The 20,520-nt window shown below is 49.3% G+C and overlaps 1 protein-coding gene across 6 annotated transcripts in view; it reads right to left on the bottom strand.

Moving 5' to 3' along the window:
- Positions 1 to 16,333: 16,333 nt before the first annotated feature.
- The window catches only part of LOC137439164 (uncharacterized), a 95,899-nt gene continuing 91,712 nt past the window's right edge, over positions 16,334 to 20,520 (bottom strand). For all 6 annotated transcript variants that reach the window (XM_078767856.1, XM_078767857.1, XM_078767855.1 and 3 more), the window contains one exon: positions 16,334 to 16,861. In XM_078767856.1, coding sequence (XP_078623982.1) covers positions 16,513 to 16,861 — 349 coding nt within the window. In that variant the 3' untranslated portion in view covers positions 16,334 to 16,512. The remainder of the gene's footprint in view (positions 16,862 to 20,520) is intronic.

Below are 20,520 nucleotides of genomic sequence, written 5' to 3' on the forward strand. Positions count from 1 at the left end.
TGATTTTACCGCGACAGGGGTGCAGTCGGAGGTTAGATTGGGGAACAGCGAAAGCGGCTGGACGTCCATTTGCGCTAAGGCGCACACCGCTAGCGCGTCGTCCGCCCCCACAACAAGAGTGTCAGGCCCACCAAACTCCATTACCAGACGTCCATGCAGCTTAAGAAAATCGTGTCCTAACAGAATATCAGCACATAATGCGGGTAAAACCATAAGGTGTACATCAGGGAAAACCCGTCCCTTTAGCACGAGTTTTAATCGGCATTCCCCCTTCGTGCTGAGCCGAAGCCCCTGGGAAGCCATGAAGATCCGTCTCGTAGACCGCCAGATCCGCCATCCATGCCTGAGCACAAGTCGCTGGTCGATAAAACTATCCGTAGAACCTGTATCCACCAAGGCCCGAACACAATGGCCTTCAACCATAAGGGGAATAAGGGCTTGAGCCAGGCCAGACGAGGCTGCTGGGAGCGGGACTGAGCCCCCCGAATGGGTCGGACCAGCCTCGCGGGTGGATCCTACGCCAGCAGCAGTTTTGCGGTCGTGGCCGGTGTCTGCGTTGACCATGGGGAATCCATTTTCGTCATCTGAGGGCTTTCCCCAGCATTCCGGTGTTTCGCGATTCAAAATCTGACAATTCTGACGAGAAAAGGCCTCCGTAGTATTTGACATCGCCTTTTGACACTTTTGGCAGAAAAAGGCTTCCGTAGTATCCGAAATCGCCTTTTGACATTTTTGGCCGGAAAAGGCTTCCGTAGTATTCGAAATCGCCTTTTTACATTTATGGCCGCTTTGACAAAAGGCTTCCGTAGTGTTCGAAATCGCCTTTTGACATTTTTGGCCGCTTTGACAAAAGGCCTCCATAGTATTTGAAAGCTCCCTTAACTCCTTTGTCGAGGCGTGGGCCGCTGTTAGTTCGTGGACGACTCGAGGAGTACGAGGGGCTTGGCGAGGTTTCAAAGCCCCTTGCGTGGCCCGGAGTTTGGCCAAGGACACGGCCTTTGCGCCCGATGGAGAAGGAGACGGTGGTGGCTGTCCGGTGACGCCCGCCAAGGACGTCTGAGCGGCCAGGGGGCCGCAGAGAGGGGCCCTCCCCTTCGAAGTCGGGTAAGGCGCCGGGTGTCGGGCTTGGCTTGCGGGCTCCGCTATTAGCCCATTCAAGGTCGCTGCGCCCGCGCGACCGCGGCTGCGCGAGTCAATGTGCCGCGAGCCACGTGCCGTTTTCCTGCACACTTTTGCGTAATGTCCCTTTAGCGAGCACAAATGGCAAATAGCGTCACGTGCCGGACACACGACTCGGGCATGACGAGGCCCTCCACAGAAAAAGCATGCGGCCCCGCGCAAGGCCTTGGGTCTGCTGGTCATAACGGCAGCCGTTAGGGCTGGGTCATCCTCCGGAGCATCCCGGAGTTCAGCGAGCGGATCCGCGTCCTCGGTGGTGGCACTCTCCGGCCGGGCGTGTAGTGTGGTGCCCGCCAAAAGGCGCGTGCGGTCGTAGGTGTGCGATTGCATCCGCGCTTCGGTGTATACTGTCGCTTGTTCGAGTGCCGTAGCGAAGGTCAGGTCGGTCTTCTCCAAGAGTTTGAGCCTTAGTTCCTGGGAGGAGACCCCAGCAATGAAGGCATCTAAAAGACGGTCTCCTCCCATTGGTCTCCCATCTCCACTGCCTCTGACATCAATTCTTCCTGGGAATTCTTCCAAAGCAAACTGATCTCTCTCATGCACAGATTTATCCCATCTCGCCTTCAATTGTCTTACCCTTCCTCCCGTCCATGGTACACTGAATCTTGTGGTGAGGCAGTTGCCCTGAAACAACTTGCCTTTGCCTCTTGGAAGGCTAATCCAACTGAAGGAAATCTCAGTTCCTTCCACCAAGCTTGGAACAAGTGTGTGTCTACCCTCAGGAGTGCCAGGAAGCACTATCTCTCCTCACTCAAGAATGAACTCTCAAACCTGTCTCCTTCCTCCAAATCCTGGTGGCGTCTGGTCAAATCCGTTTCTGGTGTTTGTTCCCCCTCCATCCCCTCCCTTACCTCAAATGGCCACACAGTTGACATCGCACGTGACAAAGCCGAATGCCTCAACTCTGTGTTCGCCTCGAAATCCTTAGTCCCAAACCCATCTCTCTCTGTTCCCACCTTTCCCAGTCGAACCCAACTGCTCCTGGACTCTGTATCCTTCTCTCCTGACAAGGTGGAGGAGTTTTTGTCAAACCTCGACTCTGATTCTGCAACTGGACCAGACGGCATCAGCCCACGGGTCTTAAAATCCTGCTCTGCCGCTCTATCTCACCCTCTCTCTGTTCTTTTCACCCTATCTTTTGCTCAAGGTCATCTGCCAGCATCCTGGAAATCAGCTAACATTACCGCTTTACACAAAAAAGGTGCAAAAACAGATCCTTGCAACTACAGACCAATCAGCCTGCTCCCAATTATCAGCAAAGTCATGGAATCCATCATTGCTTCGGATATGAAATCTTTCCTCTTCTCCAATGGCTTGATCTCTGATCATCAATTTGGTTTCAGACCAGGTCACTCTACTCTGGACATGCTGCTTCTGCTGTCTCAACAATGGATGGAGGTCCTCAATGCCAAACAGGAAATCAGAGCTGTCTCCCTTGACATATCAAGGGCCTTTGATACGGTCTGGCACCCAGCTCTGCTCACCAAACTCTCCTCCTATGGTATCCATGGAAATCTCCATGCATGGCTTGCGGACTTCCTCTCTGGTCGTAGTCAACGTGTGGCCCTGAATGGATTTCTCTCATCTCCCCTTCCTGTTCAGGCTGGAGTTCCCCAAGGAAGTGTGCTGGGCCCTGTGCTTTTTCTGGTCTTTATCAATGATCTCTCTGACTCTCTGGAAAATCCTCTCTATCTCTTTGCTGATGCCTCCACTCTCTGCCGCTCCATTCCTCTTCCCTCAGATCGGCAGTCTGCAGCCTCCTCACTCTCTGAAGACCTGGACAAAATCACAGACTGGTCAAACAAGTGGAACATGTCTTTCAATCCTGCCAAATCTCACTCTCTTACTATGTCTCTCCGAAAAGATCGACTGGACAACCCTCCCATCTACTTTCTCAACAATCCTCTCCAAGAAGTTCTGTCACTCAAGCTTTTGGGTCTCACTATCTGCCATGATCTTTCTTGGGAAAACCACATTTCCAAGCTGGCCTCCAAAGCCAGTCGCCGACTGGGCATCCTCCGTCGTGCGAAGTCCTTCCTCGGCACACCTGAGCTCCTCACCACTTACAAGGCTTTCATCTGCAGCTCAATGGAATACTGTTCTCCCCTATGGGCTGGTGCTCCTGCCTCACACCTGGCTCGGCTTCACGCTGTTGAATCCAAAGCTTTCAAAATCATTGGAATCTCCCGCGATGAAGCTATCTCTGAGGGCCTTTCACTCACTCACCGCAGGCAGGTAGGTGGTCTTTCTGTCTTCTACCGACTCCTCTCCGGCCTTGCTCCCCCAGCTCTCTCTGTGCTCTGTCCCCCAAATATTCCTACAGGTCGCACAAGATCTGCCAGCAACCCTCTGATGGTTAAACTGCCGAAATCTCGGCTCTCTGCTCACCTTCACTCTTTCATTCCTCTTTTCTCCCGCCTGTGGAACAAACTCCCACACTCCCTTCAATCCCTCTCCTCCCTCCAGGTCTTTAAAACAGCTGTTCACCACCATCTCTTATCTTCCCCCATCCATAACCTTGATCTTTTCTACCCCCACTAATTCACCCCAGATCCACCTTGTTTGAAATTCCAACTTATTTCCTGGAAATCCTGGCAGTGTCCATATGTTTATACCTCTCCCACCCCCCCCCCCCCCCTTCACATGCCTCCCCCCCTTCACATGCCTCCCCCCCTTCACATGCCTCCCCCCCAAAGCCCTCTCCCTCCCACAGATCTCTCGATGTCTCCATGTCTCTCGGTCCCTGCTCTCAAATGTTGTGTTTGTGTCCTTCCCCCTCTCTCCCCATCTTGTCTACCGCTCCCGATGTTATATGTTTTATGTGTCGGTTTGTCTTTCTGTGTGATTAATGTTCGCTCTTTCACGAGCCTCGATCTTGTATACAAAAAAAAAAAAAAAAAAAAAAAAAAAAAATCCTGAGCCTGCGTGGGAGTCTGTGGCTCCCTGACGCTGTCCAGCAAAAGCTGCCGGAGCTCTTGGGCATAATGGTCCATAGCCTCGTTGGGTTGCTGACGTCGCGTTTGCAACAAATAGCTTGCGTACACCGGGCTCTTTTCCTTAATGTATAGCCGTTTAAGCTCGGCGATGGAGAGGTCGTACGTCGCGCATTGAGCGATAGCGTTGTACACCCGGTAGTCGATTTTTGCGTGGAGAGTGGCTAGCTTCGCGGCAGCCGTCGGTGCAGTCTCAGGCTCATCAAAAAGATTCTGCAGTTGTCGGAGCCAGTGCTTCAGCTGCAAGCCTCCATCCGTGGCTTGAGGGTCGGCGCTGAAGATGGACACCGTCAGCGTCTTGTTGCCAGCCATGGATCTTAAATGCAATTAAGTGTTGTGGAAAACCAATCAGGTCCACACAACTTTAGTCCAATGGTTGGTTTAATTGCATTTAGATCATCACATTATTCCTGTAAAGTAGAAATACACAATAAGTATATGATGCGACATCTCATGGGTCCAGTCATATCATTCAATGCAAGCAAGCTAGATATTCTATACAGGCGTACCGTTAGCGAGGCTACCGATGTAACATGTCACAAGGGAGAAGTCTCGGAGCACCGTCGCAGCAGCGGGTCTTATAGTCACGCCCCTAGCGGTGACAGCGGTGACAACGAGCAGCGAGCATCACCCCGGGTTCAGTACGAATACGATTTCACTACAACACCGGCGCCCAACTGAGCGTCATACCCGCCTCCGAGCAGGACAGGCGGGACGCCGTTTGCGGCCCCTCTTTGGTCGCTGCTAATGGCTCGGCCATACGCACTTTCGGCCCGCGCAACGTCACCCTCTGCTTCGGCAGCCAGCGCTTTCAGTGGACCTTTGTGACCGCCTGCGTCCCCATGGCTTTGCTGGGCGCCGACTTCCTCTGCGCGCACGGGCTGCTGGTCGACGTCAAACGTCGTCGCCTTGTCAACGCCGAGACCTTCAGCTCCCTGGCGTGCACGATGAGCAGCTCCGCGCCGACCGAACTGGCGTGCGCCCTCCCGACGGCGAACGAGTTCGCTCGCCTGCTCGCGGAATTCCCGGCCCTCACACGGCCGACGTTTTCGGCCGTCGCAGTGCGGCATGGGATCGAGCACCACATACCCACTACGGGCCCGCCGGTCTACGCTAGGGCCCGCCGCCTCGACCCGGCCAAGCTCGCCGTGGCAAAGGCCGAGTTCGACGCGTTGGAGCACCTCGGCATCGTGCGGCGCTCCAATAGCGCGTGGGCCTCACCACTGCACATCGTGCCAAAGCCGGGGGGCGGATGGCGCCCGTGTGGCGACTACCGCCGCCTCAACGACGCTACCACCCCCGACAGGTACCCGATCCCGCACATCCAGGACTTTTCCGCCCGTTTGGCGGGACGGGTCATATTTTCCAAAATTGACCTGATACGGGGATACCACCAGGTACCTGTCCGGGCGGCCGACGTCCCGAAGACGGCCGTCATCACGCCGTTCGGCCTGTTCGAATTTTTGAGGATGCCGTTTGGCCTCAAGAACGCGGCCCAGGCGTTCCAGCGCTTAATGGACGGCGTGCTGCGCGACCTGCCATTTCTTTTCGTCTATCTGGACGACATCCTCGTCGCCAGCACGTCCCGCGCCGAGCACCTCCTCCACCTCCGAACACTGTTCGGTCGCCTCAGCGAGCACGGCTTAATTGTCAACCCGGTCAAATGCCACTTCGGCGCGACGACCGTTGACTTTTTGGGCCACCGCATCACCAAGACCGGGGCCGTGCCGCTGCCGACCAAGGTCGAGGCCATCACCACGTTCAAGCGTCCCCGTTCCATCAAGGCCCTACAAGAGTTCCTCGGCATGGTGAATTTTTATCACCGATTCGTGCCCCGCGCTGCTCAGCTCATGCGGCCCCTTTACGAGGCCCCCCGGGGCAAGCCGGCCAAACATGACATCGTTTGGTCTGCGGCCATGGACGCGGCCTTCGCGAGCGCAAAACGGGCCCTCGCCGACGCAATGCTGCTGGCTCACCCGGTGCTCAACGTGCCCATCGCCCTCACTACGGACGCCTCCAACTACGCGGTGGGCGCCGTCCATGAACAATGGGTGGACGGGGTTTGGCAGCCACTCGCTTTTTTCAGCCGGCAGCTCCGGCCGAACGAGTTAAAATACAGCACGTTCGACCGCGAGCTGCTCGGTCTATTCCTGGCCGTTTGCCATTTCCGACACCTCCTGGAGGGCCGCCCGTTCACGGCTTTCGTCGACCACAAGCCGTTGGTCTACGCAATGGCCAAAGTCACGGAGCCGTGGTCGGCCCGCCAGCAGCGCCACCTCTCCGCCGTGTCGGAATTCACCACGGACATCCGGCACGTCGCCGGCAAAGACAACGCTGTGGCCGACTGTCTTTCTCGGGCCAGCGCGAACGCGGTCCACCTCGGCGTGGACTTCGCGCTCATGGCGGCCGACCAGACCACCGACACCTCGGTGCAGGCCCTCCGGGCGGCGGACACGGGCCTCTGCCTGGCCGACATCCCCTTCGCGGGCACTGTCCTGCTCTGCGACGTCTCCCAGGGCCAGCCTCGCCCCATCGTGCCCGTTTCCTGGCAGCGCCGCATCTTCGCCTCCATCCACGGCCTTTCTCACCCGGGCCGGAAAGCTTCTCAGAAGCTGGTGTCGGCGCGTTTCGTCTGGCACGGCCTTCGACGGAACGTCCGCGACTGGGCCAACGCCTGCACGGCCTGCCAGCGGGCCAAGGTCCACCGCCACACCCAGGCCCCGCTGGCACCTTTCACCGTGCCTGCACGGCGTTTCGACCACGTCCACGTGGACCTGGTGGGTCCCCTGCCCCCATCGCGGGGGTTCACCCACCTGCTCACCATGGTGGACAGGACCACCAGGTGGCCGGAGGCCGTGCCCCTCACCTCCACCACCACCGCCGACGTGGCGCAGGCGTTCATCGCCACCTGGGTCGCGCGCTTCGGCGCACCAGCGGACATCTCGTCCGACCGCGGCCCACAGTTCACGTCCGAACTTTGGGGCGCGGTCGCCCGCTCGTTGGGGGTCACGCTGCACCGCACCACGGCCTACTACCCCCAAGCCAACGGGTTGTGCGAGCGGTTTCACCGCTCCATGAAGGCCGCACTCATGGCCGGCCTTCAGGACGACGGTTGGACCGACCGGCTGCCGTGGGTCCTTTTGGGCCTCCGCACGGCCCCCAAGGAGGACCTCCGGGCGTCCGCCGCTTAGCTCATCTACGGCCAGCCGCTCCGCGTCCCGGGCGAGTTCGTGCCCGACGCTACCAGTCCCTGGTCCGCCGCACACCAGCGCTCGGAACTCCAGGAGGCCGCCCGCCGATTTGCCCCCGTGCCAACGTCCCGCCACGGTGGCCCCCAGTCCTACGTCCCCCCGGCGCTTCGCACAGCGGAGTACGTCTTTGTGCGTCATGACGCGCACCGGGGGCCACTCCGGCCGCCGTACGACGGGCCCTTCCGGGTCCTGCGACGGGGCGACAAGTCCTTTGTCGTCGACGTTGGCGGCCGGTCGGACCGGATCTCTGTGGACCGCCTCAAACCGGCGCACATGGACGTCGACCGACCACCACGGTTGGCCCTTCCTCCGCGGCGAGGCCGCCCCCCGTCCACAGTTCCCCCCGCTCAACCACCCACCACCACGTCGGACCCCTCCCCACGACCCTCCAGGGGTCGCTTCGGCCGGGTCATCCGGACCCCCCTTAAATTGACCCTGCTGGTGCAGGTCGATTCTGGAGGGGCGTGTGTAGCGGTTACCGCTGGAGGCACACAATCGCCTTGCACCGGCCAGAACACGGCCAGATGCGCCTCTCCCGGGCATGCCCGGACTCACTGTTCCCGGGCACGCCCGAACCTACCGGGCACGCCCGGTCTCGTCTTTCCCGGGCATGCCCGCTCTCGCCTTTCCAGGGCTCGCCCAGAGCGTCCGGGCATGCCCGCTATCGCCTTTCCAGGGCTCGCCCAGAGCGTCCGGGCATGCCCGCTATCGCCTTTCCAGGGCTCGCCCAGAGCGTCCGGGCATGCCCGCTATCGCCTTTCCAGGGCTCGCCCAGAGCGTCCGGGCATGCCCGCTCTCGCCTTTCCAGTGCTCGTCCAGAGCGCCCGGGCACGCCCAGCCTCGACTTGCCAGGCCGCAGCCAAACACGCCCGGGCAGGTCCAGACTCGCCTTTCCAAGGCTCGCCCTTGACACCCGGGCATGCCCGGTATAGCTTTTGCCGGGCAAACTTCCCGACATAAATGTGTATATATATTGCTGCCCGATAAACGGGCTTTTGTCAGAATACCTGAGCTGTTTTGTTTCAATAAAGCAACTCGGACGAATTCCGTCTTTGGTCGCGTCAATTCTTTCGACTCGCGTTGGAGCGCAGCTCCTTCAATGTCATAATTCGACAAGTACAACGCTTGATCTCATCAGTATGAATAAAACAAAAATTCCTCTGCAACTGTTAGTCCGATGGACACGAAATTTTCAAAATATGTGCGCCTCCTGTATAACTTTCTAATGATAATTATAACGTCATAGGTCACGTGGTACAGACGCCATCTTTGAAAAAATCGAAAATGATTGCACCTGTACATCTCCGAAACTGCTCCATGGAAAAAATTGAAACATGGCTCATTATCAAGTACTGCCCTTGGGAAATAAGATATGTTAATGATTATGTCATCGGTGCCTTCGTTATGACTTCATAATTTGACAAGTACAACACTTATCCGATCATTGTGAATTTTTTTCTCAGCAACTGTTGCTCTGATGGGCATGAAATTTTCACTATAGGAGGGCCTCCTCATGTAGAATATTTTAATGATAATCATGACATCATAGGTCATGTGGTACAGGCGCCATCTTGGAAAAATCGAAAAATGTGCACCTCTATATCTCCAAAATCGGTGTATGGAAAAAAATTGAAACGTGGCTCATTGTAAAGAACTCCATATGGGGAATAGGTGTTGTTAACGATGACGTCATTCGTGCCATAATTATGACGTCATAATTCGACAGGGACAATGCTTAGTCTGATCAGTTTGAAATGTATTGAGCGTGATCTATGCAAGAATTATATTAGAGAATATAAATTTATGATGTCATCGCTTACGTGGTCTGGCAGCCATATTGGATCAAAGAAAAAAAAAAGTTCAAAAACAGAAGAGTTGGCTCGCAACAAGTTGACTGCTCAGGGTAAGTGTTCTATGAATACCATCTAGTTTATATGTGTATTTGTCAGGGATTTACCTCCCAGCACACCCCCAGAGATGATCATTTGACCAAACTCAGAGTTACAGGATAATTTATTAAAGGGAGGGGTACATGTACATGGGAAAGCTGCCGTGTAAGCGAGTAACGGGCCAGCTTCTCAAATTAGGACACAGCAGGCCAGGGTTTATATACTGTACAGAAAATAATGAAAGGAGACTTTAAAGATAAGAGGAAAAGCATGACAATTGGGGGCTTTAAATTAATTAAGATGAATTAAAATTAAGGGAAAAGCTATCTTCTCGTCCACGCAGCTTTGCCCAATGTCAGAGCCTGAAAACGTCAACAACAGGCTATGTTATTACAGGTGAGGGGTCGGTTCTGCCGAGCTCTGTTCAGTTCCCAGAATGCTCAAGGGCTGCCCTGGAAACAGCCAAATGGATGAAATCCCCAACAATCCCCCATGTGTTAATTTAAAACATCTTTATGAATAGATTTTATTTGCACCAGCACCATAAGGGATTTCATAAGAGTATTTGCTCACTATCTGTGATTTATATTGGACTTCATGGGGTGCGTGAAGTTCCTTGCTCAAGGGAAAACACACTAGTTGCGGTCGGGGTGGATCGGGTCCATACCCATGAAGTTGGGACGATAAATCCCAGATGGCAGTCAAGTACCTTTATGATTCCCTCCCCCCTTAAAGGCTTTGGAGACCTCGAGAGAGGAAAGAAAGAAAGCATTTCCATTAAAATTCAATCTTTGTTACACTAAACACACTTGGAGACTTTCATATGATATAATGAGGCAATGCCAAAGTTTTGATTTTTTACAAAAGACAGAATTTTCTCAAAAATAATCTTGTAAAATACTTCAAAGGCAAAATTATTTACAAAGCATTAAGGTGGACTAAACCCACCGAATGATGCCTTCAAGCTTTTGAAGGCAACCCAATACAATGAATTGCTGTGGCGATCATCGCCTTTATTAAAGACCCAAAACACCCTGCCCCAGTTCTTGTTTTAGGATTTGCATGGATCGACCTCTTCCGGTACAACGTTCTTCAGTCGGTTAACTTTGTCTTGCACCAATGTTCGCCACTCGCGTTCTTCTGATTCCCATGTGACGGAATTGTCAGTTTCCTCCAGGACCGTGTCTACCTCATTCATGGTTAAATGAGTCAGCTCTCAGAGATATTCTATCGGGCCAGCTGTGCATGATTTAATGAACAAATCGGTAAGGGGGTCAGACGCCGAGTAAGGAGGTGGTGGGATGTCTCGAGCAGGGATGTCTCGTACAGGAACATAGTGAACAGGGATGTCGCATACATGGATGACGCGTACATCTTCCTCTTGTTCCCCAGACCACCATATGTGATTTACCTGCATCTGCATCGCAAAACTTGCTGATATACACACACACACAGATCAACACTTCCAAGCACCCAATAACAACGGTCGGGATTTAGGAGTCCCACGGCAATCTTCATTCAATGGCCTATCTGTACTCCCCATCCTCCGAATTGGCATTTATCTCCCTCATCTTTTTGATGACTGGTTGCACTCCCTGCGTCATGTCTGCCAATCCAAATGTAACATTGACCTTCCACAATTTTAACACCCCCCCCCCCCCCCCCCCTTCTCCACTAAAAGTAAGTCACGTGCCACTCTGTTTTGTATTATCATTTGTTCGCACCTCTACCCCATCATCTAACAATGCGTGATCTGCCAATCATTGACTCATTGGCCACCCTCCATGCAATAGATAAGTGTTTCTGTACCGTGCCTGCCAATGGAAAGGAGAAACTCACTGCTTCTTCCTCATCCTGCTCCGTGCATCGCTGCATCGTAAATGTAAACACGATTGTCAGTTCATCATTCTGCATCACTGTCGTCCGTGCAATGTCGTCTCGCTCCTCCAACTCGAGCCTGAAGCACATAATCTTATACGCACTTGCATTACTGCACCATCGTATTTGAATATCTCAATAATCATTTTAAATGCAACAATATTACCCATCCACATTACAGCTCGTAGTCAGATTCTTCTGTGACGCACTCATGCCACTTCCTGTTGCTAGGTGATCCTAGGTAACCATTGCATTGTAATCGCCCTAATCATTACAAGCGTATAACTCAGAGAGACTCATCTCCACCATTAACTCTCACATTGCATGTCAACACAGTGACACCACAGGCTCAGTCACACACACACAAAGCCACACAGAGTGAATGACATTGAACCCCATAACGCCATGACACGATCACGTGGTTACTTACTGCATTTCTCGTGCGTACAGCACCCGTTTGGGACCAGTTCGAACACAACGGGATCCATCCCACTGACGTCATGACATTTGAACCACCATTGGTCCACCACCAATGTTCAAAATCTCATTTGAACATTTTGGGATTTCAATCACAGCGCAAAGCATATCGACCACGCCTCGTACTCCAACATGCCGCCTGATCTCTAAGTTACTCACATTGTTATAAAACGAGAATAAGGAAACACGCCCCACACCCCCATCTGGCCGAGATTTCCTGGAGCCTCGACGGCTCTCCATCCATGACGTATTTGTCCATTCTCGGCTGAGTTCACAGTACAAATCAACCGCTCTCATCACTTCAAAAACAACAATCCATAACCACACTTTTCTCTCGTTACCTGCCTTTACCATCAACAATCCATAACCACACTTTTCTCTCGTTACCTGCCTTTACCATCAACAATCCATAACCACACTTTTCTCTCGTTACCTGCCTTTACCATCAACAATCCATAACCACACTTTTCTCTCGTTACCTGCCTTTACCATCAACAATCCATAACCACACTTTTCTCTCGTTACCTGCCTTTACCATCAACAATCCATAACCACACTTTTCTCTCGTTACCTGCCTTTACCATCAACAATCCATAACCACACTTTTCTCTCGTTACCTGCCTTTACCATCAACAATCCATAACCACACTTTTCTCTCGTTACCTGCCTTTACCATCAACAATCCATAACCACACTTTTCTCTCGTTACCTGCCTTTACCATCAACAATCCATAACCACACTTTTCTCTCGTTACCTGCCTTTACCATCAACAATCCATAACCACACTTTTCTCTCGTTACCTGCCTTTACCATCAACAATCCATAACCACACTTTTCTCTCGTTACCTGCCTTTACCATCAACAATCCATAACCACACTTTTCTCTCGTTACCTGCCTTTACCATCAACAATCCATAACCACACTTTTCTCTCGTTACCTGCCTTTACCATCAACAATCCATAACCACACTTTTCTCTCGTTACCTGCCTTTACCATCAACAATCCATAACCACACTTTTCTCTCGTTACCTGCCTTTACCATCAACAATCCATAACCACACTTTTCTCTCGTTACCTGCCTTTACCATCAACAATCCATAACCACACTTTTCTCTCGTTACCTGCCTTTACCATCAACAATCCATAACCACACTTTTCTCTCGTTACCTGCCTTTACCATCAACAATCCACATTCTTACAAGCAACCTTGCCAATCCATTTGCCACTGACAAATGCTTCATTTTATTCAACTCTCTCTTCCCATTTTCGCACTTACTCTGACCTTTAAATAAAATCCGTTCTTTGCTAAAAACAAACAGATACAGTATGCATAAAACATTGGATTCATATTTCCCAAAAATTGGTCAATTCTGGCAGGTAAATTCTCACCAAAACATACCCACATGGAGTTTAAAGCCAATTAAACACTCACAGCTTCCAAAGAACTCCATTTAGACTCCAAAAAATTAGAACTCCACAAATGTAACCAACCAATTTCACCAAATTACCAACAAATCCAGCCAAAATCCACATCAACCTTGGAGTTGGAAACGCCGGAAAATCTATCCTCACTACCCCCCATGGGGCAACCATTTCACCCTCCGCAGAGCCATCCAATACTCACAACCCGATCTTCCTTCAGACTCGCCCTCACCCGGTCGTCCCATCTTCCCTCATCTGCTGGGTACCTCCATCAGCCTGGTTCCCAGACAAAATACTCACACAACGCACAAAGCACTTACAAACCAATTCGTCCCATCGCTAATCGGGCACACCCCAAATGCTTCACAACCATTCACAGCAGGTGACCACAACAGGTGACTGGTCCACCTCCCATCTGTTGTGTTCCAACAGGTGACCCGACAGACTAACAGACAGACGGACAGGGGCAACCCACAAGGTATTGACAGGAAGGTCTCACAGATGCCCATTCAATCCAGACTGGAGGCTGCCACGATTCTGCCTGCAGGGACACACCTGTCACCTGACACACCTGTCCGCGTCCTTTGAGATTCGTCTTCCACCAATATAACTCTGTGGCCGGCTACACGAACACAGCCAGACAGACGGGTGAATTCAGTGGTGAATTCACGGCCCCATTAAAACTCCGAGGGCCTTTCACTCACTCACCGCAGGCAGGTTGGTGGTCTTTCTGTCTTCTACCGACTCCTCTCCGGCCTTGCTCCCCCAGCTCTCTCTGTGCTCTGTCCCCCAAATATTCCTACAGGTCGCACAAGATCTGCCAGCAACCCTCTTATGGTTAAACTGCCAAAATCTAGGCTCTCTGCTCACCTTCACTCCTTCATTCCCCTTTTCTCCCGCCTCTGGAACAAACTCCCCCACTCCCTTCAATCCCACTCCTCCCTCCAGGTCTTTAAAACAGCTGTTCACCACCATCTCTTATCTTCCCCCATCCAAAACCTTGATCTTTTCTACCCCCACTAATTCACCCCAGATACACGTTTTTCAAATTCCAACTTCCTGGAAGTCCTTGCAGTGTCCATATATTTTATACCTCTCCCACCTCCCCCCAAGGCCTCTCCCTCCCACATTTCTCTCGATGTCCCTGCTCTCAAATGTTGTGTTTGTGTCCTTTTGTGTCTGTTTGTTTGTGTCTGTTTGTGTCTGGCAGGCCATCTGGTCTACTGCTCACCTTATTTTGTGTTTTATGTGTCGGTTTGACTTTTTGTGTGATTAATGTTCGCTCTTTCACAAGCCTCGAGCTTGTATACAAGAAAAAAAGAAGAAAAAAAAAAAGACCCCAAAGACCCAGAACACCCCAAAGACCCAAAATACCCTTAAAGGCCCAGAGGATCCAAAAGACCATGAAGACCCAAAAGACACCGAAATGGTCAAAGATGCCTTTCCCTCTGAAACGACGTGTGGTGAAGCACGCGGAGCGCATCACGCCAGTGTAATTAATAGATGTACTCAGGTTTCAATAGTATGTAATTAATAGATGTACTGAGGTTTCAATAGTATGTAATTAATGGACGTATTCAGGTTTCAATAATATGTAATTAATAGATGTACTCAGGTTTCAATAGTATGTAATTAATAGATGTACTCAGGTTTCAATAGTATGTAATTAATAGACGTACTCAGGTTTCAATAGAATGTAATTAATAGGCGTACATTCCACCATGTTAATAGTCCCCTACCGGTGTACACCGTAGGGGACTATAGCTTTGCACTCCGTCCCTCCATCTGTCAGTCTGTCAGTCCATCACGCAAAGAACAGCTTTCCGGACTTTTTTTGTCCTAAACTCGGAATGCTAATGATTTCAAACTTGGTACATGGTTTCTTCATGATAAGTTACAGATCAAGTTCGAACTTCACGACGTTTCGATCATTTTTGACAAAGTTATGGCACTTTGAACTTTGGGAATTTCCTCAACGGTTTTCCGGACTATAATTTGGAGTGCGGTAAGTCATAATACCGTCTTCTATGACAGTGCTACCCAATGCCGGTAGGGGACATGTATTGCAGCGCAATACGCAGAATGCTTGTTTATGTGAAGCTAACCTAAGAAACATTTGTGACGTACCTGAATCAATCAGCGCTAATTATTTGTTCCTTTGACTGCATTCATAGACCAAGGCAAGCATTGTATTGGGGGCACGTCTGCTGTGTAAGTTGGAATTTCCCTTCCAGTTTTTGATAAATTTGTGTGACCTTCCATTCCAGTTCTAACTGATAATTTAAAATAAATAAAAATTTGTGTTGAGTTTTTTTTTTGTTTTTTTTTGTATACTGAATCGAGGCTCGTGAAAGAGCTAACATTTACTTCACAAACAAATCAACCAGACAAACAAAATATATAAAAAGAGGGAGCGGAAAACAAGATGGGGAGCGAAGGGGAAGCACACAAACACAACATTTGAGAGCAGGGAGATGTGTGGAAGGGAGAGGGCTTGGGGGGAGGAGGCGTGGGAAGGGGGGGGGGGGGGGGAGGGAGAAGTATAAAACACAAGGACATCAAGGACTTCCAGGACAGAAGTTGGTATTTCAAAAAAGTGGATCTGGGGTGAAATTAGCGGGGGTAGAAAAGATCAAGGTTTTGGATGGGGGACGATAAGAGATGGTGGTGAACAGCTGTTTTAAAGACCTGGAGGGTGGAGTGGGATTGAAGAGAGTGAGGGAGTTTGTTCCAGAGGCGGGAGAAAAGAGGAATGAAGGAGTGAAGGTGAGCAGAGAGTCTTGAGTTCTTTTTTTATTTATACGTGTTGGGTTCTGATTTCTGATATACAGTAGATATTCAATCAGAGCACAAAATATATTTGATCGACCTCCCCCACGATCCCCCCCCAGCACCATCCACCCCATCTCCCCATCTCCCCCCTCTACCATTCTATCATCCCCCACAACCCCAATACACCATCATCACCACCACCACTAACACAGACCCACCATTCCCCCTTCCTCCCACAACCCCCGATCCACAATCACCACCACTAACCCACACACACCATTCCCCCTTCCTCCCACAACCCCCGATCCACAATCACCACCACTAATCCACACACACCATTCCCCCTTCCCTCACTCTCGGAGAAAGCAGGCATGGTCAAAGATGCCTATGCCTCCGAAGCGACGTGTGGTGAGGCTCGCAAAGCACGCCGATCCGCGCTAGTTTCTCCAATAAATGAAAGACCCCGAAGATTGGACCTTGGGCATCTTTATTTTGGTTACACAGACATTGAACCTCCTTGGATGTCAATCTCTCAAGCTCCACCCCCGACGCTCCATACATTTCAATCACAGTTCCGCCTCATCTGCCAGCCACATTGCTATCGTAATACATACATCAATTCATTAGAGATGCATCAACCCATACACACCTATTGCTTCCTCTCAAGATGGGAGTAAAAGTTTACCGTGCCCCTGGTCTCTTCAAGATCGTTACGTGCACGTGCCAAGAGACGGTTACAGCGACGGAGTTCCGCACGTCGACGGCACAGAGTCACCTCCAGGCATTCAAGTTCCACATTGATGTCCATCTTGAACCTCGATGCTTCACTGTCACTCTGCCTCCTCACCTCACCCTGATTCTCCTCTTCCTCCTGCGTTTTGCTAAAGTCCAGCTCCTGATGCAGCTTCTTCAGCAGAAACAAGACATGTCCTTGAGAATCAGGATTTGTAAATGCGGAGGCACTTCCTTCATGTCGGCCTTTTCTTGGAGAGTTGTGTCTGGACAAGGTGAGAAAGTATACAAACATGGCATCAGTAATACCACCAGGTAGACATTATTAGCCCCCATTGAACTATGTCCAAAACGAGGGCTTATGGATTGGGTCTCACCCATCCGTCCCTCCGTCCGTGCGTGCTTGCGTGCGTTTATGAGTGTGTCCGTAAGTCCGTGCATCCGCAACCATATCTCAGAGATGTATGGACCGACTTTGTTCATACTTGGCGCAAAGACAATACATGGTGGTGTACATATGCACATTATTTTGTTTCGCATATGCAATCAAAGATGGCTGACTGTCGGCCATTTTAGTTGTAAAAACCCCCATATTGAACACATCCTCAACCATTTCTCGGACATGCATTTACCGGTCTTGTTCAAACTTGCCTAACAGAAAAAGAATGATGCGCGTCATTTTTTTTTCGAGATCAGATCCAAGATGGCCGACTGGTAGTCTGGTGGCCATTTTGTTACTTAAATGTGTCCCGAACCATTTATTGAACATGCGGCCATTTTAGTTGAAAAAAACCTATATTGACCACGTCCTCAACTATTTCTCGGAAATGCATTGACCGATCAGATAAAGAATGATGTATTACATATGCTTGTCGTTTTATTTTAATATCAGATACAAGATGGCCGACTTGCGGACATTTTGTTACTTAAACGTGTTGTAACTATTTCTCGGACATGCATGGACCAATTTTCTTCAGGTTTGGTACAAAGACAATACATGGCAGTATACATATGTAGAAGAGTTCGTTTTGTAATCCGACCAAAGATTGCTCACTGACGGCCTTTAACCCCACACAACAAAATTGCTAAAATCACAGTAGGGGTTATGACATTTTATGACTTTTTAGCCGCGTCGCAGACGCTGCTCTTTGGTGCCCTCTGCTGTTGTTGTTGTTGTTCTTCTTCTTGTTCTTGCAGAGAAGACAAAACCTCAAAGCTCCACCCATTCTGGGAACCATAGCTCCACCCATTCTGGGAGAGCCTTCATATAAACAAATATCCACCATTTTATTAACTCGCATAGCTTTGAGGCCTGTTTTGTAGGCCCGTGGTGTCTTCCTCTCTCACACAGTTTTATTTCAAATCAAATTCGATATATCATTTCATTTTTCACAGTCGCTAACAGAGTTTTAGACTCGGTTGAAAAAAAACGTGAAGAAAATCCGATGAAAGTTGCCCTTTATAGAACGAAATGAATTCTCAAAGGCCTGTAACTTCAAGTCCATTGAGATATATATTTTTTAAATCGCGGCATGCTCAGTCATACACCGCCCAAAATAACAGATGGGAAAATGCCGAGATATATTAAAAATTCGTCCATTTGATGACAATCGTCACGATGAAATATTTAATTTATACATCGTCACAATAATGTGGAGAGAGGAGCATAGCTTCGTTCACGTGTCGCTACACACGAGAAATTGCCGAGATATATTTTTTTTAAATCGCGGCATGGTCAGTCATACACCGCCTGAAATAACAGACGGGAAAATGCCGAGATATATTAAAAATTCGTCGCCACACATGGGAAATTGCCGAGATATATTTTCACTTTGCACAAAAATAACATCAAGTAATCGAATCAATGGGAATGTCCTGTGCCTATAACATCGACGTTATAGGCACAGCTGCATCTAGGCATTGTGTAACATCGACGCGGCTTTTGTTTTAATTAAAACTTTTTGTACTTGTTCTTTAGGCCATGGGCCACATATGGTCCACGAGCATCCCCCCCACCTCTAAACCAAACCAACTTTTTTTGAAGCCCAGAGGCATACTAAACACGATTCCAAATGTTACCAAGAAAAATTTAGGGATGCAATGCCCATTTCGGCTCAACAAAGTAGGGTACCCTCATAATTATGCCGACGCTCTCCGACGTCGACCGAACTTTGACTACTGATTATAATCTTCCACCAGAGGCCTCAAATAGCTCCTATTTCAATATATGATATACCAAATGAAAGATTATGAGCTGTTCTTTTTGAATATGTGGTAAATGAAACTATTGGGACAACTAGTTAAATAAACAGCTCTGCGGAACACAATAATTCAACCCGCGACTGCTTCTTCAATGAAATATTGGTATTTATTTCACAATCAGATTTTTAAACATTTATTTACATGGAAACTTTTCAATGTTGTATTAATCTCTTCATCGTGTATTACATTTGCTTTCAGGCGATACCTTCATATTTTTTCTAACAAGAGCCAATCTGAAATAACAGCCATTTGAATGTTTTAGATTCAACGTTGTGGAACGTTAACATGCACTATATTGAATCCAGTTATGCAGGCAATACCCATCGGCATGATCCCGTAATGTTTTTATATGCATTGTAATTAATTGATTCACTTTTTAGATCACAAGAAAAATTGTCACTAGCTAGCAAAATCCAAATTTGCCACCAAAAGTGACATGACAGTGCCCTCTCCTACAACTATGGGGATTGTCACTAAAAGAAATGAATATGTAACCCATGCCTATTTTAGTTGCATTTCAGATTCATTTTCCACAAATGAATGTTTTAAATACATAGTTAAGATCTCTCCTCAATATGGAAGAAAACAGGTAACAACCATTTGAATTAATTAAGTTTAACTGCTGTCAATTTACATATTTAAGTTTTCTATTTGCAGATTATACTAATTATAAATAATGGATATCTTGATATATGGATAAATAACCCCTGTTATTAACTTAAGCAAAATAGTAACTGCTTTTTTAATTCTTATTTTATGTGTACTTTCAGATGCGAGTAGGACTTAGACTGCGATGCTGACATCTATACTTGGAGAACCGTGCATCTAACCATGGCTTCGACATCCCACAAGAAGCGAAAGCATTGTACATCTGACACGGAACCCATTTGCATCATACACGTACCAGGGCTGAAGTATGGACCAATACAGCTGATGACGAATGTAAAGGATCCGGAACTGAAGATGGAAAAGTTGAAGGAGATCAAGCGTAGAAGAATGGCTGAACCTCAAGATTCACCCTATCGACTTGAAGAATCATGCAGAAAACTACCTGACATTATTGAAGAAGTGCATGGTTTTCACCGGGAATGCTATCAACGTTTTACGATGAATCTGAACCGCTTAAAAGAAGCAGAAACATCATCTTTGCCAGAATCCCGATCAACCCGCCGATCATCTAGTGATCACATTATCTTCCATGCTGATTGTATCTTCTGCAGATCAGAAGCAAGAAAGAAAGTAAAAATCCAAGGCAGCTGGACAACCGAAGGCCTCATAGACTTTGAACGGGAAGGCTGGAAACATGTCATTGATGTAGCAGAGGTGCGAAATGATGAAACTCTCCTTTTACGCATCAGGGGGCATGACCTCTTTGCATGTGAAGCAAAGTTTCACAGGTCATGTCGAAACAGATACACACAGAACCCTGAAAAATGGCGAAGTGATCGACTTGATGAACAAGAGAGACAGCGTGAAGTAGAAAAAGCTCACCAGATGGCAATGGCAGAAGTGACAAAAGTGGTTGACAAAGAAATTATTGCTGAGAAGAAAATTATGAAGCTATCTGTCTTGCTGAAGGTCTACACCAATAGGCTTCAGGACAGTCCACACCCGAATCCCAACTTCAGGAGCACCAACCTCAAGAAGAAGCTCGAGAAATATG

The sequence above is a fragment of the Myxine glutinosa genome, chromosome 13 (genome assembly GCF_964187855.1).
Source record: "Myxine glutinosa chromosome 13, kmMyxGlut1.1, whole genome shotgun sequence".
Taxonomy (NCBI): domain Eukaryota; kingdom Metazoa; phylum Chordata; class Myxini; order Myxiniformes; family Myxinidae; genus Myxine; species Myxine glutinosa.